The sequence below is a fragment of the Buceros rhinoceros genome, unplaced genomic scaffold (genome assembly GCF_000710305.1).
Source record: "Buceros rhinoceros silvestris isolate BGI_N320 unplaced genomic scaffold, ASM71030v1 scaffold1152, whole genome shotgun sequence".
Taxonomy (NCBI): domain Eukaryota; kingdom Metazoa; phylum Chordata; class Aves; order Bucerotiformes; family Bucerotidae; genus Buceros; species Buceros rhinoceros.
In genome coordinates this window covers 97,496-114,745 of record NW_010400617.1, presented here as the reverse complement: position 1 = coordinate 114,745, position 17,250 = coordinate 97,496, and the positions used below count along the sequence as shown (strand labels likewise).

Sequence of the window (17,250 nt, the reverse complement as noted above, 5' to 3'; positions counted from 1 at the left end):
CTGAAAGCCTCCAAGCCTGACCCTGTTCTCTTGAAATGGAGTGGAAGCTTGGAAAGGGGAACAATGACAAAAAGAAATAGCACCAACTTAGTCTGTCAAGATGAGGAAGATTTCCTCTTGGTATGCCAGGCAGTTGACTGTGACACAACCCTCACTTCACCCCATTTCCAAGAGTAACTATTCCATTACGGGTTATACAGTATTCAAAAGATCTGAAATAATTAACAATTGGATATTTAAGCACAATGTCTATTCTGTACCACATAAACATCCATTTTTCTGAAGATTAGATCTCGCAGTATGTTTCCCAAGACCTTCCTGCTGTTTCAAAAACCTACGAGAAAACTCTCAGCATAGATAAAAATGATGGACGAAAAGAGAGGGAGGAATAAAAATTGTAACCTGTTTTCCAGTGTGTTTAATCTACAGAATCCTAAATGCAAATGTATGAGGTCAAAGCAGAATTCATATCTTTCCTTAATTCCCTTATGACGAAGAAATTATCATAAACACAATACTGTCCTAACAACCCCCCAAGTTTTAATGCCGGTGCACAAACAAACATCAACTATATCATAAAGAACTTCTCTCTTGACCGGATTTGCTATAGTGACATTTGGCTTATTTCACATGCAAAAGCCAAACCGCATGTTAGCACACAAGCTGAAACACCTTTAGTAGCTTTGACCGCTGTGCTAAATGCTCCGAAGCTAACCAGGAACACGGGGAAAACTTACTTTTAAAACATGGTTAGTGTTTGTCATTCGCATCTCCATATGCCCTACAACAGAAGGGCACCAGACCTTGTGGAGCAGCAGAGCACGGGGGCATGTGAACGGAGGGGCAGCCAACGCCACCCCGGGGGACCACCAGCTACCCCTCGGCAAGGACAGCACAGGCTCTGAGCTTGCAAGGACGGGGATTCAATTCGGAGCGGAAAACACAGGTGACACAGCCATGAAATGTAAGCCAGCACTGACAGATGCCGGTAGTGACATTTCCTGCAGTTCTTGTGTTCCCGAGTTCTTGCAAGTCATCGTGAGACCAAACAGCTCTACTGGAAGGATTTTCAGAGAGTCCACGATAGCCCAGTTATTTCCAGTGCATGTTTAAATAGGTATATGCTCAGTGTGCAAATAAATCTGGGGCAGACAACTGCCACAAATGCGGGACGATATAAAGTTTAGATCATCTTCAGTGTAGCAAAAAATGGTAGAGTATTTTGACAGGCTCTTTCAAGTTACAAGTCTACCTTGAAATATTATGTTAAATATGGCCCTTCTCAATCAATGGCATCTTTACGGAAACCAAATGTATGTGGCATTCAGGGCATTCCACATGAGATGCCGTTGAAAGCAAATGAATACGCGCATTGTATCTGGTCATTATTCCCTCTGCATATGGACATCATTAGATTTTTCAAGCTTTACAGCAGGTGCCTCATACTCTACATAATTTGTTTCTGCCTCTTGCATATGTAATTTTATTAGTATATCTATTTAATGCTTTAGTCATATCACATCTTTTCATTATGTTTAGAAGAAATTCCTCAGGATACTTTCTCCTCATCCACCTTTTCCTAAGCATTAACTTCCACTGGTTTTGAAAAATATTACATTCCATCTTCTGGAAATCTCTTTCAGAGAAAGTCTTAAAAAGCCTTGATGCTTCTCAATATTTTCATGTTGCAGGTCAGGGAGCAAGCTCTTCAAGAGCTCCAAAAATAAAAAAAACCTGTAAAATTGTTTTTAGTTGTAGGATGCTTGTAGAGTCTATTTATTGCAGTAGTGACTCTTCTAGGAATTGCCTTGTTTTGACAACAGTTCCATATCGTCCCTTGTGAGCACAAGGCTCTTTTAAAGGGACTTTCAAAGACCTCCCTGTGGATTTCTTTCCACCACTCTTCACCTAAAATATCTTTTAAGGAACACTGGAATGATTTTTACAAGGACAAAAATATAATGGCTTCCTCTCATAATCAGGGAGGCCACAACTCAAGTCATCTTCTTTTTATATAAAGTAAGAAAGGCTGGAAGAAGCCAGAAAGGGGACAACACAACTGTGAAGGACAGTGTTAATGAGGAGAAAAAACCAGCACAAGAAATGAACTTAGATACATCGCAAACTTTCAATGGCCTTTTTCTTTAGCTGTTAGTATTCTGCCTATGAGCTCCAGATTCCTCCAAGACGTCAGAGCATCCAGCCTTCACAGCCTGTTTATGCTGCTTCCCAAATGGCTACTGTGGCAAGGTTTCCAGGAAAACAAAGACACAAACAAACAATCTTTCCCTTCCCCTTGTTGAAGATGTCACATTTGACTGTCTTTGTATTTTATTATATGTCAGCCAGGTGCTGCTCCTGCCAAACCCCCAAATCTTCCAGGTGTTCCAAACTGTAATAGCTTATAGAACCACTGGGTTATTCTTCTCTTGTATTAGTCTAACACACTGAAAAAGAGGAAAAAAAATGTGTTGCCCACTTTCTATGTAACGATTCCAGCCATTGCATGCACTTTGATTTCATACATCTGGCTCTCTAAGGAAATAATGCTTCTCCAGCTGAGTTAAGGAGCCTGTTCAGGTCCATTCCCATTTCTGAATGGGAGCGGCAAAATCAGAGCAATGCACTTTTTAATGATTTCAGCATAACTAAAAGAAAACTTCACGTTATAAAAGGAAGCCTGGTTCCTTTCCTTATCTGGCAATAACCCATGTACTGATTGTGAATATGGCTTGAATACAAAGTACATTGTAATCGAGCTGTATAAGCATTTCAGTTTTAAGATGGCTCTTCTAATCTTTCTCTCTCACTTGTATGATCCAAAGACTATGATGAATTGAAATTCAGAGTACCCAGTTTAGAAAGCAGACAGTTGAAAAGCTTGTTGTTTAGGAGCCATTATTCATCCACAAATTAAAATAAAAAGTAGCAGCAAGGGTTATACATTGCTTACAGAGATATTTAAATGCTGAGCTCCTGCATTATTAGTTCACATGTTTTTAGAAAAACACTTTGGAACAGCAAAATTATTACTGTACGTGGGGCAGCACTCAGCCTAGTCCAGTGTCCTTTCCCTTATCATAGCTTCAACTAGCCATTTTAAATAAAAATTCCTGTTCCAACTTGTTTTGAGATAGGATGTCCCAAGGGAGCTTTCTTCTATTGCCCAATAACTTGGAGACTGGCCTGTGTCCTAAATCCTTTCCAAAAGCTGTCTTTTTTTTTTTTTTGTAAGCTTTTGTTGCCAAACCTTGAAGCTGATGCTTCTCTGCTAGACCTTACTAAGCTCTTGGCCACACCATTCACCCCTTGGGATATTTCTTTTCCACAGGGCTGTGACGAGGCAAAGCAAATGGCAGAATTTAAAAAGTATCTGGAAAAATTAATAGAAAAAAATAAATCATCCCTTACTCTTAAATGAGCAAGTCACCAAGTTTGGCTGTGGAAATTCCCCAAGCAAAGGTCACAGGAGCCTGGGAGAATATTGTAAGGAAGCACCACTACCCGCCTCTTCTCCTGCTCCTCTGGGGACACTGGCTGTAGGCAGCAAGACAGGGGGTGACCGCCTAGATGGGATCTTCGGTCTCACCTCACCTGCCTGTGCTTATACAAAGTATTTCAGCACAGAGGATTTCATCATTCTAACTGCAGGGACAGACCTCGCCAGCAGGACCACAGCTTACACACCTTGGGGCATAAAATGAAAGTCAGTCGGAAACTGGGCGTCAAATGGGCACTGCAGACAGTACACGTAGCGGTTTAGCAAGACCGATTTACCAGCCCACCGAAACACCAACGGAAGGGGTTTTACCAAATGCCAATATTAGTCAGAGGCTTCCGCTGCTGCTGGCTTGGGTCTTGTCTCTACAGTTCTCTGGGCTATTCAGGAAGAAGGGAGCCACTCTATCTCCCCGATAGAAATTTTGGGGTGCTGCCAAGGGGTGACATGAAAGGATCCATTCATGCAGTGGTCAGCAGTGGGAGTGCTTATGGGACCTGGGGACTACACAACCACAGCAGACAGGGACAGCAAATCTGCACTCATGTCCCACACTATGTTCCCTGATGCACAGAGAATTTATGGTAGAAATCCAGGAGAAAAAATAAAACACAGCGACAGTCTGTAACAGGCTGAAAAGGTATTTAGTTGTTTATACAAAGTCAAAGGGAACCACTGAACTAACAAATGGGTTGTTTTTCCTGGGAGGGGAGCACAAGTGGCACATTAGCTCATTTTATTATTGAATTAATACCAGATTAGTGTGTTTAATTGATCTAAAATGTTCTACCCCAGTTGAGGTTGTCATATTCAAACCAGCTTGATGCAGGCATGTCATAATTCATTAGTTATTTTCCTTAGCCAGCTCAGGGAATTTGAGAAGAATAAGGCGCACCAGAGGAGCAAAAAGGCGTAAGAGACCAACCGCTTTTCCCTGGCTGTTTCCCTTCCCTTTGCTGTTGATCACTATTGCCAGCTAGAGCTGAGCCTGCCAGTCACTCTGACACTTCACATTTCCCAAAACAGAGACTCTCCTGTGAAATTTGACGACTCAGGTTTAAATATTATTCCTCACTGTATTTTTTTTTTTACTACCTGCTATCTGCATACTCAAGATGAATGCTTACAAGGACTTCATTTAAACTGGAATGTGATTGATAAATCTAGTGACAAGGGCAAGAGCAGCCAAGAAGTGAGAGAAACCTGTGCGTTATTCTACCCACCCACTGTGCTGAACAGGCAACTCACTGTGTCCACATACACTATTTGATCCAGCCTCACGATGCGCTTGACATTTTACACAACAAAGAGATGACATTGTGATCAAAGCAAAACAAAAGAAAATTTTTAGGTGCAAAGCCCCTGGGACTCAGCATATGGAATTGCTGGAACTGTTGAAAGACTGCTGTAACAAAACTAGCAATAAAGAGGAAAAGAGGAGCACTGCAGCGGTCTGCAGATCTCCAACCTGCAGAAGTTGTTTAAATCTTTGGAAATATGTTGTTAGGTCACTGCTGCTCTCTCAAACCACAAAGCTCTCAGTATTACTGATGTGTTCTGGGAAACAGCACATTCTGTTCTCCCGGAGACCTGTGCAGGGCAGATGAACCGACACTGATCCAAGGATGTGAGAAGTACAGCAGATCATGATAACTGTCCAGCCGCCATCCTCACCCTTGCTAGCCTGTGCTCCCATACGGCACAGGCTCCCACACCTTGCGGAGACGCTCTGCTTGCACAGGGCTTTGCTGTGGACCCCAGCTAGCTCAGGCCTCGGTCACTGGTGCGGCTGGGACCGCCTGGGGCAGGGAAGTGCTGTTGTGCGGGACAATTACCATTTGCTTCCAAAACACTGATCTGTTCCAAGCCCCAAGGAGGAAGCAAGCATCAGTCTTGCACACTGTCCACCTTCCCACAAAAGCATCTTTGCAATCTGACCTGGGGTGGAGCCGTTCTGCACCAATAAACACCTCTCCTCATTCGCTTTTCTTTCCTGGACTAGGGATTTCTTCACTCAGGTAACGCTGGAAAGCCATTGCTACGCAAGAACTCTCAGTGCCATGGTTAAAATAAGCTGAGGAAAGGGACAGCTTACCTTGCATTGTCCCTCCCATGTGATTTCAAGAAGTTCATATCACGGTATCTGGACAGGAATGCTACTAGCTGGTCATTTGTCCTGCAAGAGAAAGTCAAAATATGCACAAATTACACTGCGAAAACTGCTACATGTCTATAGAGTAATTTATATACTTATTGTTCTCATTTGGGGGCCATCCACAGACTCTTCGAAGGAGGCAGTTGCTGAAAACACTTCCATCCTGCTGCTAAACTTCACAGGCTCCCTTTACTCAGGAAAGCATACTTGGAAAGCAGCACAGCTTTATTACATCTTAATGAATTTCCTATCAACTCCTGGCATGTGTTTTAAGCATTCTAACTGAGGATGTATTAAGTAATACTGCTCAGCGCTTTTTAAGTACGAAAATCCAGCTGTGCGATGACTGCATCAATCATCCCCCGTTTTACGTGCTTTTCTAGATCTTTCCTAGGGAATTTGGTTAGTATCTATGGGCATTTTATTTGTTTTCATCCTTGTTATAGAGAAGAGACCAAGACTGGAATGCATAAAGCAAGAGAATTTGGATGTCAAAATGCCAATATAATTAATACGAACAAAAGAATTTAGAAGGTTAATTCCAATTAGTGTGACTGGCAATCTGACACCAGTATTTTCAAAACTTCAGCTGACATGTCCAAGAATGCATTTACACTTGACAGCTTTTGTGGTCTGTTATTTCCTTAACAATGGAGCAAAAATGTTCTCTATTTATCTAGGTCAGCATATTCAGGAAAACTGAATAAATCATATTAAAAAGATCTTCATCCCCTGAGCTGCAGTCAAAACCACAACATTACAGATACACCACTTAAGCAGTGGTCTGTAATGGGGCTGACGGCAGAAAAACTGAAGATAAAACTGCTGTCATAGAACTATATCTTGAAAATATTTCATTATTATAAGACACAGAAAACCAAGTTAAACAAGAGTCCTGTACAAAATACGTTTAACTTCTAGGGTCAGGCTGCAACAGCTTGGAACTGTTATCAGCCTGGTAAACTATCTCCATAATCTCACTGATTTAATCTGGACCAGATGCAGTACCTGCCTATCAACCAGCCTGAACCACCAGGCTGTAGGAGCCTGAGACCCTCCTCCTATGCTCACTCGTGTGAGCTGTAATACCCCCCAGGGTCAGACTCTGCATCTCAATTTGGGAACCTCAGAAAACTGCTTTCTGTCTAGTAAACTGTGCAGATTTCCACATTTGCTGCTCCAGTGATTCTCCATCTTACTGGGATGAATAGGCATTTAGTGAATTTACTCAGCAATGCTTCCACATGAAATGGTTTCAATGGCTGACATCTTCGGGTGAGTTTCTAGGCGAAAGCCGGCACGCAAAGATGATCTTTAGAAATACAACCAAGCTGAGAAGTGCTTGAGCTTTAATTTCCTTACAGGATAAAAATCAAATCAATTGAAGTAACAAATAAAACAACAACATTTCTAGACTGCTCACCAACCTGTATTGCACTCTTCAGCAGTGCTCTACCAAGTGTATTTGGACTCGGGGCTGCCAAACAAACCTTTCAATGCTTCTCACTCTTCAGATAGCGCTTGTAAATGCCCGCATGATGTTTTTCTCTCAAAATAATTAATAATTGACATTTTCTCACTTCTTGAAAACATCGGTGGCATCCTGGTCCTATTTTTTATATGATTTATTTTAAAAAAAGCTGTGCTTCTTTTCATGTGTTGACAACGTGGAAATAAACCATCCCATTTCCATTTGGTAAAACTTTCTAGTTATTTGACATTTAGATTTATGCGGTCAACCAATTCTGTGCTCAGCATGGGAGCACACTGAATTTCTATTAAGCTTTCATTCAAACTGCTGCTTCTGGCCCCAATATCATGAGGATGCTGCACATCACCTCCGAATTATTCCACCACATGACATTAAAAAGAAAATCAAAGGTATTGAACACGTCATAGATGCTAATGCAGTTGCTAAAATCCTCCTCAGCTTTCCGAAAACTTCACCTTCAGGAGTATATTTCCTAAATGCCTCTGGCACAGATTGCTACCACATTTCTTCAGGTATGGTGGCAGCAGAGGCTCCACACCATCGCAGTGCCTCTGGCACCAGCTCTTTACAATGCCTCTCACCCACCTTCTGAGAAATACTAAAGACATGGGCCTATTTTTGCTGTAAGGCAGGCAATGGAAAGCTGAGATTTTCAGCTGAAGATATCACTGGAAGCAACATCAACTCCACACTGCTAAATTAAATTCTGCTATAGCTCCACGAATTTCAGGGGTAATTCACTGAACATAAACCTGGCACAAATTCTTGTACTAACCATCACGGTATAACAGAAAGTAACAAGTTCCACATTTCTAGTATTTCCTTCCTAAGAAGGAAATAAAAAAGTCACAGGGGTAGGGAGAGTAGTTCATGCTACTGATTAAAACACACTAACATACATATTACATTCCTATCAGTTTTCCTAGTGTGTAACTAGTGTGTAACACAGTTGGTGCGTGAGATGAGACTGGAGCTGATGGATGCATCCACACAGCTCCCACTTTCACTTCCTTTTGATATGAAGCTCACTCGGAGGGTGAGGCACAAGGGAAGGATTAGTCAGTCGGTTACCTGTGCCATTAGCAGGGAAGGAGGATGATGTGATAGTAGAGGCTGGAGAAAAATGTGCAGTTTTCAGGTGTGCAGCGCTCGGAGAAAAACGGGAAACTAATCCTCCAGTGAACTCAAAGTGGGGAGAAAGCTCGTGTGTGTGAGAGGACACCCCTGGAAAGATGACAAGTGAAGAAGACTGATGGGGAAACAAAGTGTTTAACTTCACTGATGTAGGTTTAGTGTTAAGCAAGGGCAGGTATGCCAGCAGGGCTGGAGGGTCCATCTCCACCAGGACTTTTCTGAGGTCACCTCAATAAGGTCCTGCTGCTCCCTTCTTGCAGCAAGGGTGGATGGAGGGAGCAAGAGCAGCGCACTGCTGAGACGCTGCATAGCAAAAAGCCTCTCATGGGGTCAGGGTCAGACGATGGGAGCACTCAGCCCCACAGGCGGGGGGCTCCAGCTGGTGACTCAGTCCATGGCACTGATCAGCCTGGGGAAGTGTCTGAGCCCCTGGGATGGGGCTCCTCCCAGTGTTAGGGTCAAAACTAGAGTTAGAGGTACAAGAAAGAGAAAGGTCCGACAGCAAGAAGGGAACTCGTAGATAATGCCAAAGCAAAGCAAGGTCTGCTAGTAGTGTTTTCGCATGAGCAGCCCCTGGCCTGGGACCTAGGTGTCCCAGGGTGTGAGCAGGCTAACCAGGCGCTCAGTAAGCACATACACATGCTGAGCATTGCAGTAACTCCAGAATACGATACATACACTGGGGACTGACACGGAAAACTGGAGAGAGAAACCCTGAGTTTATGTTTGCACTGTCTGAACTCGCTGGCAGGTCTGGCCGGGAAGCGGTACGAGCACATCCCTGCGCACAACCACGGCCAAACACCGCGGAGAGCAAAAGGCTGTGCTGGGCTTGCTGATTTTAAGCAAACCCTCCAAATCCTGGTGACTAATCCAAGCAAAAAGCAGAGAGTCCCTTAGTTTACAGCTGTGAAAATAGATTAAGACAGACTTTGGAGAATCTGAGAAAAGGAAAACAAGTGATTGTTTCTTTTGGAACAGAGTGAAGGCTAATACAAACGTCCTTGTTCAGCAAGGTATTTTAACAGCGGGGCAACCTGAAGGATGCAAGGAACAGCAGTTCCCTCATCGGGACTATTCATATCTCAAAACCTACACACTGGCATAACAATTTGGCTAGGTTAGATCACAAATGCAGAAAGTTTTAGCAGCACAGAGGTAGGGAAACAAGATAGTTTGACTCTGTGAGGGAATCAGATGAAGGAAAGAGCAACTGCTCTGTTGGATTCTGGGGCTGGCTCTGCCACGCTTGTACTGCATGGGCTGCCCCCGGCCTGGCGAGAGCCCAGTGCCCCTCTCCAGACAGGCTGGTGTTGGTCTGCCTGTCCCAGAGTAGACCCTGAGGCTTCCCCACCACAGCCTGGACTAGGAACCGGGGGGCTTGCCTGGGCACAGAGAGAAAAAAGACCCTGATGATTAGAACAGGGAGCAGTGACAGCAAGAAAAGCTTCCTGGGGACCACAGATTGCTGCAGTGCAAAAAGCCACCGACTTAATGGAAACCCAGCCCAGACTCCAGAGCCACTCACAACGATGCTGGGACAGAGGCAGTGCTGTAAAAATCTCTTCTGGTTTCTCTTCTGCTTCAGTGGGCAAGGTCACAGGTAGGACTGTTTCCGCTTGCCACTTGCTCCAAGTGAACTCACCAGTGACGTCTTCCAAAAACATCCTCATATCAGGTAAATCCCTGGACTGGATTTATAAATAATTTCCTTTATCAAGGATCAGACTAGGCAATCTTGTTTTAAACTTCATGAGAAGTGCTAGGGGCTGCAGTGCTTCTGCATATAAAGTACAGCTCATCTGTCTTCTAGCCACTAAATTTCTGAGTTATCAGAAAGGTAAAGCTAAATAAATGTTTTTAGGCATTATGTATATGTATACACTAGATATATATACACACACACACACAGTGGTTCTGCTTGGAAAGCAGCTCTCAAACTAGAGAATTCTTTCACTACTGGTTCAAGATTTGAGATGCAATCTAATGAAATCCATGGAAACCACTCCCATAGACTCGCTGGGCTTTGGACTTTGATAATCAACTCAATTCTCTTCAGCCCTGCTTCATTAGCAGTGCCCAGGAAGGGATGGCTTTCACTGCACCAGCTCTTGCCAGGTTGTTCTCAGCACTTTATTCACCAGGAATATCCCACATTGGCCCAGCTTAAAAGTCTGTCATGAGCTTATCCTGAATTACATGCACAAGCATGGGCTAGGGACAGCTGCTAAGCTGAACCCAGACTAAATTCCATTTTTAATCATTATTTTCTGGCAATACTTTCTTTTCTTCTCTTTTTCTGTAAGCCTGCTCTCACGTGCAAGCACTGGCACTTAGAAGTGGATTCTGCTACCCCTTCCAGGCAGCTGTAACTCACTTTAATCACAAATGTGGTTACTTGTAAATTACAGTATTGGAATATGAAAAGCTAGAGCGAGACAATTAAAACGTGGCTCTACAATTATTTAAAACAAACCCTCTCAGTCCTGGTTCCACACTTCTTTAAAGCAAAGGGCAAAGCCTGCTGGACGTAACCATTTCTTGGCCTCAGCAGTTTTGCTCGCCAAGCACTAATCTGACAGGAATGTGATTTTTGCCTCTAGTGCCTTTATCGCTGTTGTAATCTTAATGTATGGAAGAGGTTTTTTCCTCACTCATTTTCTCATCTGACAGGCAAGAAAAATACCAACACATCTTTTATTGCTGCATAGGTGGGACGGGAGGGACTTTTCGTTACGCTGCCTACGGACACGCGGTAGGTGTGCCTAGGCTGTGACAATTCGCGGGACGGGTCACAGGACGTAATTACCGTGCTAACCACAAAACAGTACTGAGACAACTGGCAACAGCAGGACCAGCGCTTCTACAAGTGCCCGACCCTTCCCCAGCAAACCATCCCGCTGCAGGCGGGTAAGTGCATCATCACTGTTCGCTGCAGCGACCAGCAATCACTGAACCCGGGAGCCCCTGCAGCTGAGCACACAGCAGCCCCTGCAGCGCTGCTGGCCGCTTCGGCAGACACGGCTCGGAGATATTTTTCATATGTTTACCATATTCCCAGAAGACCATACTGAAGTGCTGAACTGAAACCACTGCCCTGCAGTGACCGTGACGATGCTGTGCTGTGACACCAGCACCTGGGATCTGAGGGCAGCTCCTGAATTACGGCAGCAGGTCTCACCAGACACCACCAGGCACATGTCCCTGCTGGGCCACACGCTTGCTTTCAGTGCAGTTCGAACAGCCCAGGTTAGCACAGAACAACAAAGCCAGTGTGCCAAATGGCACACTGAAAATGGCTACAGTTATTAACCATGATTCGTTTAGCATTTCCTGAAGGCAAGCCTGCTAGCTGCTCGCACAAGACCCTATAGCTGCAGCAAAGAGGGACGTGAGCGCAGGGTTAGCCCTTGTCGTGTGAATAGTGGTGTCGGCAAACAGTGGTAATTCTGCTGTGGTGTGGGGTGCTGGAGAGACAGGTGAGGATCACGAAAGTGGCTGAACAGACAAAAACCCCAAGAGTAACAAACATTTCCCCTTCAAAGCATTTGGGAGAGTACGGCGAGGAGGCTAACGTGTCTCAAGCAGGTATGAAGGGCCTCTGCAGCAAAGATGACGAAGGCAAATACATAGTCAAGAAGAGCTACATCAAAACTGTAACAAGTTCTCTCGGTGCTCAAAGCTTTGGTATTTCCACCCATACCCGCCTGACTCCTCTCCACAGTTTCCTTTCCCAGGATCACTGTGACTGCGGGAAGGCACAGCTCTTCAGAGCCCAGGAGGGGCTTGTTGTACAGCAACCCCGCCAGCTCTTTGCCAAGAAACTATTTCTAGAAGGTCCCTAGAGAAGAAAAAGATTTCAGAGAAGAAAACAGGAATTATGGGGCAAACTCATCCACTCAGTTAAATATGACATTCCTCCATGGTTAAACATGCAGATGTGCACGCAAAAGCCTGGCAAAGGAAGAGCCGAGAACCTTGAATTTTGCTACCTTCTTTTCAATAAATTCCAATAATTATGATTAAGCTTATTGATTTCAATAATGATTAATTTAATTTTCCAGCTATTCCTAGCCTGGGGACATCTCCCTCTCACGCAAGGAGTGCACTTGTTCAGACCAGCTCACCAGCTTCTGCAGCTGCCAGCAGGCGTATCACTGCGAGGTGTGAGAGGCGGGGAGGAGACAGGGAAGAGTTACTGCGAATTCCCACCTACGCTGGGGAGCATCGAGAGCACTCTGAAAGCTTCGTCCTGCATCTGCTGGGGACATGGCAGCACTTGGCAGTGAAGCTGGGTGGGATCTGCCTGCTCCAGTAGTATGGCCCTTCGACCCTGCCAGCCAGGACGCGCGCACGGGTGCGTGCACAGGTAACCTAACAAAAGGACACCGCAGCGGAATGGATCAGCAGAAAAAACGGCTCAGCTTTCAGCTGCTGGACACGCAGCCTGACCCTCTCACTGATGCTCCCAACTCCTCCTCTCTCCCCAAAGGCCATTTAGTACAAGGGGAGGTTCAGAGGAGCCCGGCCCTGGCTGTAGCAAGAAATAAACCTCTGCCATCTAAAAATGCAAAGAAAGGAGAAGGCTATATTTAGCTCTCGCTATCTATCACAGAACAAATATTAGCATGGCAGGCATTTCTCAGAGAAGCTGATTCCCGTAACAGCAGTCATTCGTAAAATGTACCATAAAAATGAGAACAACAGATACTATTTCAGAGGCCAGCCGCATGTCGAAGGCTCTAGGTGACTGTTAACACCTCTGCTTTTACAACAGCACGGTCTTAAATGGTTTGTTTTGTCTTTCAAGTTGGGTTTAACAGAGGAAGAAAAAAAATGGAAGAAAACTACTGCCTTCGCAGCTCAGCTCGCTCGAGTACTTTCAGAGATTAGAGTTCTGCTCCAGCAGCGGCGCTGCCATCTGGGCTGGGAAGTCACAGCCACGTATTTCAAAGCATTAGCTCTCTGCAGTTTGATGCTCCAGGCACTGATCAGTCATCACACCGGGTGCAGCTACTCTCAGTGCACTCTGCCCGTGTTGCATGACTCTCAGCACATTTTATTAGCAACACAATCATCTTTGCTGTCCTTCCAATTACTGCTTCCCATTCAACCACCGTGTTTCCTATGGAAAAGAACTAACATAGTCACAAAAGAGTGAAACTCTTCTTTAAATGTCACACTGCTGCGTAAACCTCTTCCTACTGAGAGTACGTAAATGCTTGCCCACAAAGGAGGTCCACTGGGAGTAAAAGAATATACTCCATCGTCTGCTTCCTGAGCCACTCCACAACCTATCTTCTATAAATTCAGGGCTTCAGATGGCATTCTTAAAATAAATAAATAAGCCTTCTGCTGACAAGCAGCAGCACAAGCTTTAAATGAAAATCCTAAAGAAACCATATAAGAGAATTCCACCAAGGATTAATGAACAAATGTGATTAAAACTATCTACAGCTCTGGACTGCAGCCAAAACGCTGCCAGCAGTATTTGATATGTAAATGCTTAAAACTTCTTCTGTGTGCACAGCCATCGATGCAAAGCCTCTATAGAGAGTTTCTTCATCTAATTAGAGATACTGGTTTAGCAAATTTTGGGAGTTCATAAAACCCTCACCATCTCATTATTCTTTTAAAATAGAATATTCATTTGTTTGGAATGTTTTCCAGCTATATCCCATGAAACCCTGAAATGCCTTTGGCTCATGAAAAGCTCCAGCCTTCTATCAGCTAATAAACTCTACAGCTTTTACGATAATAAAGTACTCACCATATGCACTCATTAAAACTTTTTAACTTGTTGCTTTTCACTTTGTTTAGCTATTTGCTAGGCTTAGAGTAATCTACTCAATTTCCAATTATTTTACAGTGCAATTTCAACACAAGCATTTGAATTTTCCAGATTCTTATCAAACAGCACAATCACTGTGACTGATCCAGTAAAGCACTCAGCAGCATGTGCTCAACTGTAGCGCACTCATAGCTCCTCTGAAACGATGCGACTTTCACACTATATCCTCATAAATTATTTTATGGGTAAGGGTCTACACGTCCGTGTGTTAGAAGTGGCCTGTGCAATGATTACACAGAAGACTGAGAGCTGAGAACTGCCCCTCAACTGATCTTATATCTCTCAGATGCACAAGTGCACTTATTAAGGACACTTTTCCAGGGAAGTCAATCCTGTTGTACCTCGGTTTGTCCATCTCTACCACAGATATATCACAGAACACACCCATGGTTTCAGATTTAACTCACTGATGTTCACAAAACATTTAGAAAAAATCTCCTTAGTCCCAGGCGTACCTCTGACCTGATCTTATGCCTGTGCATTTTCCCAAGCACCTCTACTGCTGCAATAAAAAGTAAAGAAATAAGAAAAACACTATCCCGTAATACTGTGTCATATGCAGCTCTATTTTTTTCCAATTTCAAAGCAACCTATGTATTTGACAGTAAAATTATAAAATGCATTATTTAAAGTAGTTTCCAAAAATTTAGTTTTATGCAATCGCTAAGCCCAGGTTATATGTATTCTGATCAACAATGAATGCACTGAAAAAACACTTGAATAACAACAGCTTCCAAAGGTCCTCTCAAACGTGCAACTGCACAGAACCTGGTACACACGAAAATAGTCAAAGAAAATCACCTAACTACAGGACGAATTATTCTCTAAACCCGGTATTGACACATTTGACTGAGAGGCATTTTGCTAGAAAGGAAGGAAATGTTTTACCCCAAGCCGTTAAACAATTTTCTATTTATTTCTCTATTTAAGTTTATGAATGGTCAGCACATCACCACTAGGTTGTGGGTTGTTTTTTTTTTTTCTTGCTAGCCCAGAGCTTGAGTTGGGGTTTTGGTAGGGAGGGAGACCCCCCTGTAAAGCGAGCTATCAGTTTAGATGAACTGTAAGTATAGAAGAAAGCTCATCTTTATCAGTGCTGGCAAAACTGTTCATCACGTCTTGCTGGCATTCCCATTATCTGTATTTGGAAACAGAAATAATGCAGATTGGTGAAGAGAAAATCCAGCAGTGAGGGGTTTAGACATTTCCAACAACAGCCTGATCCAAAATACTTAGAAGTTTTGAGTAAGTAACCCGAAGGTTTGATGCGTTCTCAGCGTTATCACAGTTCCATACAGGAGCTGGCACTCCTAAACTAGGGCACCAATTCTGAGATTTCCTTTTGTCGTTGGTGCACTTCATGTTCACAAGTAGAAATTTCTGTTCATGGGAAAAAAGAGAGATAAATTTGTGAAAGCTACTTAAGAGGGAGAGCTGCCATTTTTGCCTGCTCCCCTCTTCAGTCTCCGTCTGCCTCTAGTAAAAACAATTTGTCTAGCCATATTTTAGTGTGCTTATCTTGGCTCTGGCCAGATTATAATTTGTTTCCAGCCCTTTTTGGCTTTTGATTCTACCAACACAAATCTGCAAATTGAAAAAAATAGCCTAATGTACAACCTTCTGTTTTAGTTTTTGTTCTCCAGTAGAGTCAACAGTTAAGTATTATCCTCCTGCTTACAAGCATGTCAGGGATAAGCCTTACACGTGTTTTGGGCCTCTCTCGCCTTTGGAACATCATCCATCAGCAGGGTGGAAGATGTCTGACTCTGGTCCAAGGGGGCGCCCATGGAGGGGCAGAGCTGCCTCCCCAGAGCTGGGCCAGGATCCTCGCAGAAACACTACAGCTCAGCTCAGCGCCGCTCTCCTCCGGGCACCACAATCAATTACTTGTTCGGTTCATATTTCCTCTCCATGCCAAATGGCAGGCTTTCAGGAGACAAGCCAACAACAGTCATCGCTCTGGTTCAAAATGAATTCTTCCCAAATTAACGATACAAAGGAGAAGGACCAGCGCAAGCAGGGGCAGGTGAGCTCGCACGTATTGCAGGGATGGGAAACTTGTCACGTAAGCAGGTGGGTTCAGCCAGCGCACAGTGAGGCCAGTGTTCCTAGTCGCTTTAGCTGACCTTCCACTAAGAGCTGCCACTAACACTTTAGTCAGCAACTTTCCAAGGTAGCTGTGGTTAGGAGAAGTGGAAAGAATTGTGATTTTTATGATAAAACTGCACCGGTTAGGTGGATGACATCAATGAGCGCAAGCCCGAATGTTTTTAACCTCTTCCATTAAGACTGTATGAAGGGGTTGAATCAGAGTGTGAAGCTAATGAACACTCGCTATCTGCTGAAAATTCAACACAGAAAGGCTATTTCAATATTATACTGTCAAAGGTCTACCATATTTTACACTTCCATCTCTAAGGAAGTTGAGTGTTGACGTAAATGATCATTTTGATAGCCAGCGAGCAGGAAGCAGCAGTGCACCTGAACAGGTTGGCTGCACAGCTTTAAGCCACATTGCTATTTACATGGAGATGTATCTTTAAAGAGGATTCACGCCCAGAATATCTAAATTTCATAGTGTTAATTACTTAATTTTAAATCTGTAAGGAAAAAAACCCCTATGTCTTGGGTGTTACTTCCGCTCTCTTCAGCATATTCCTATTTAATAATTGCTTCGATAGGGTTTTCTCTCACTTGAAAAAATAACTTGTGGAATGACAGAAACATTGGCAAATGCCCTTTCTGCATGTTGGAAGAGAGCCGTACACAAATTAATCGTTATCTTGTTCCTTAAAATACTAATATTCTTAGTACTGTCAACAGCAAGACAAATGCCCTCTTGCAGTTCCTTTATCAATGAAGATATGCTCTTCCTATCCTCTTTGCAGCTGATAAAGCTCTATGCAAAAGGCTGCATTTCATTCTGTTCTCATACCTAATGCTCCACAATCAGTGCAGCACAGTCCGTTCACGCCAGGGTAAGCCAGGCCTTAAAGCCGGCTCTGCGTCCTTGGAACCGGCAATGGGAATCGGTAAGCACAGCTTTGGGGTGGTCCCCAGCTCGGTGGCTAGACTCCTTCGGCTCTGACGGTGTGCTCTTAGCAGGTGTGGGTAGCATG

At 43.9% G+C, this 17,250-nt stretch overlaps 1 protein-coding gene across 1 annotated transcript in view; it reads right to left on the bottom strand.

The window, feature by feature from the left end:
- Positions 1–17,250, bottom strand: part of XYLT1 (xylosyltransferase I) — a gene marked incomplete at its 5' end in the record, with an annotated part of 88,868 nt that overhangs the window by 28,553 nt on the left and 43,065 nt on the right. The window contains one exon of the mRNA XM_010131943.1: positions 5,595–5,675. Within this exon, the coding sequence (XP_010130245.1) occupies positions 5,595–5,675 (81 nt within the window). The remainder of the gene's footprint in view (positions 1–5,594; positions 5,676–17,250) is intronic.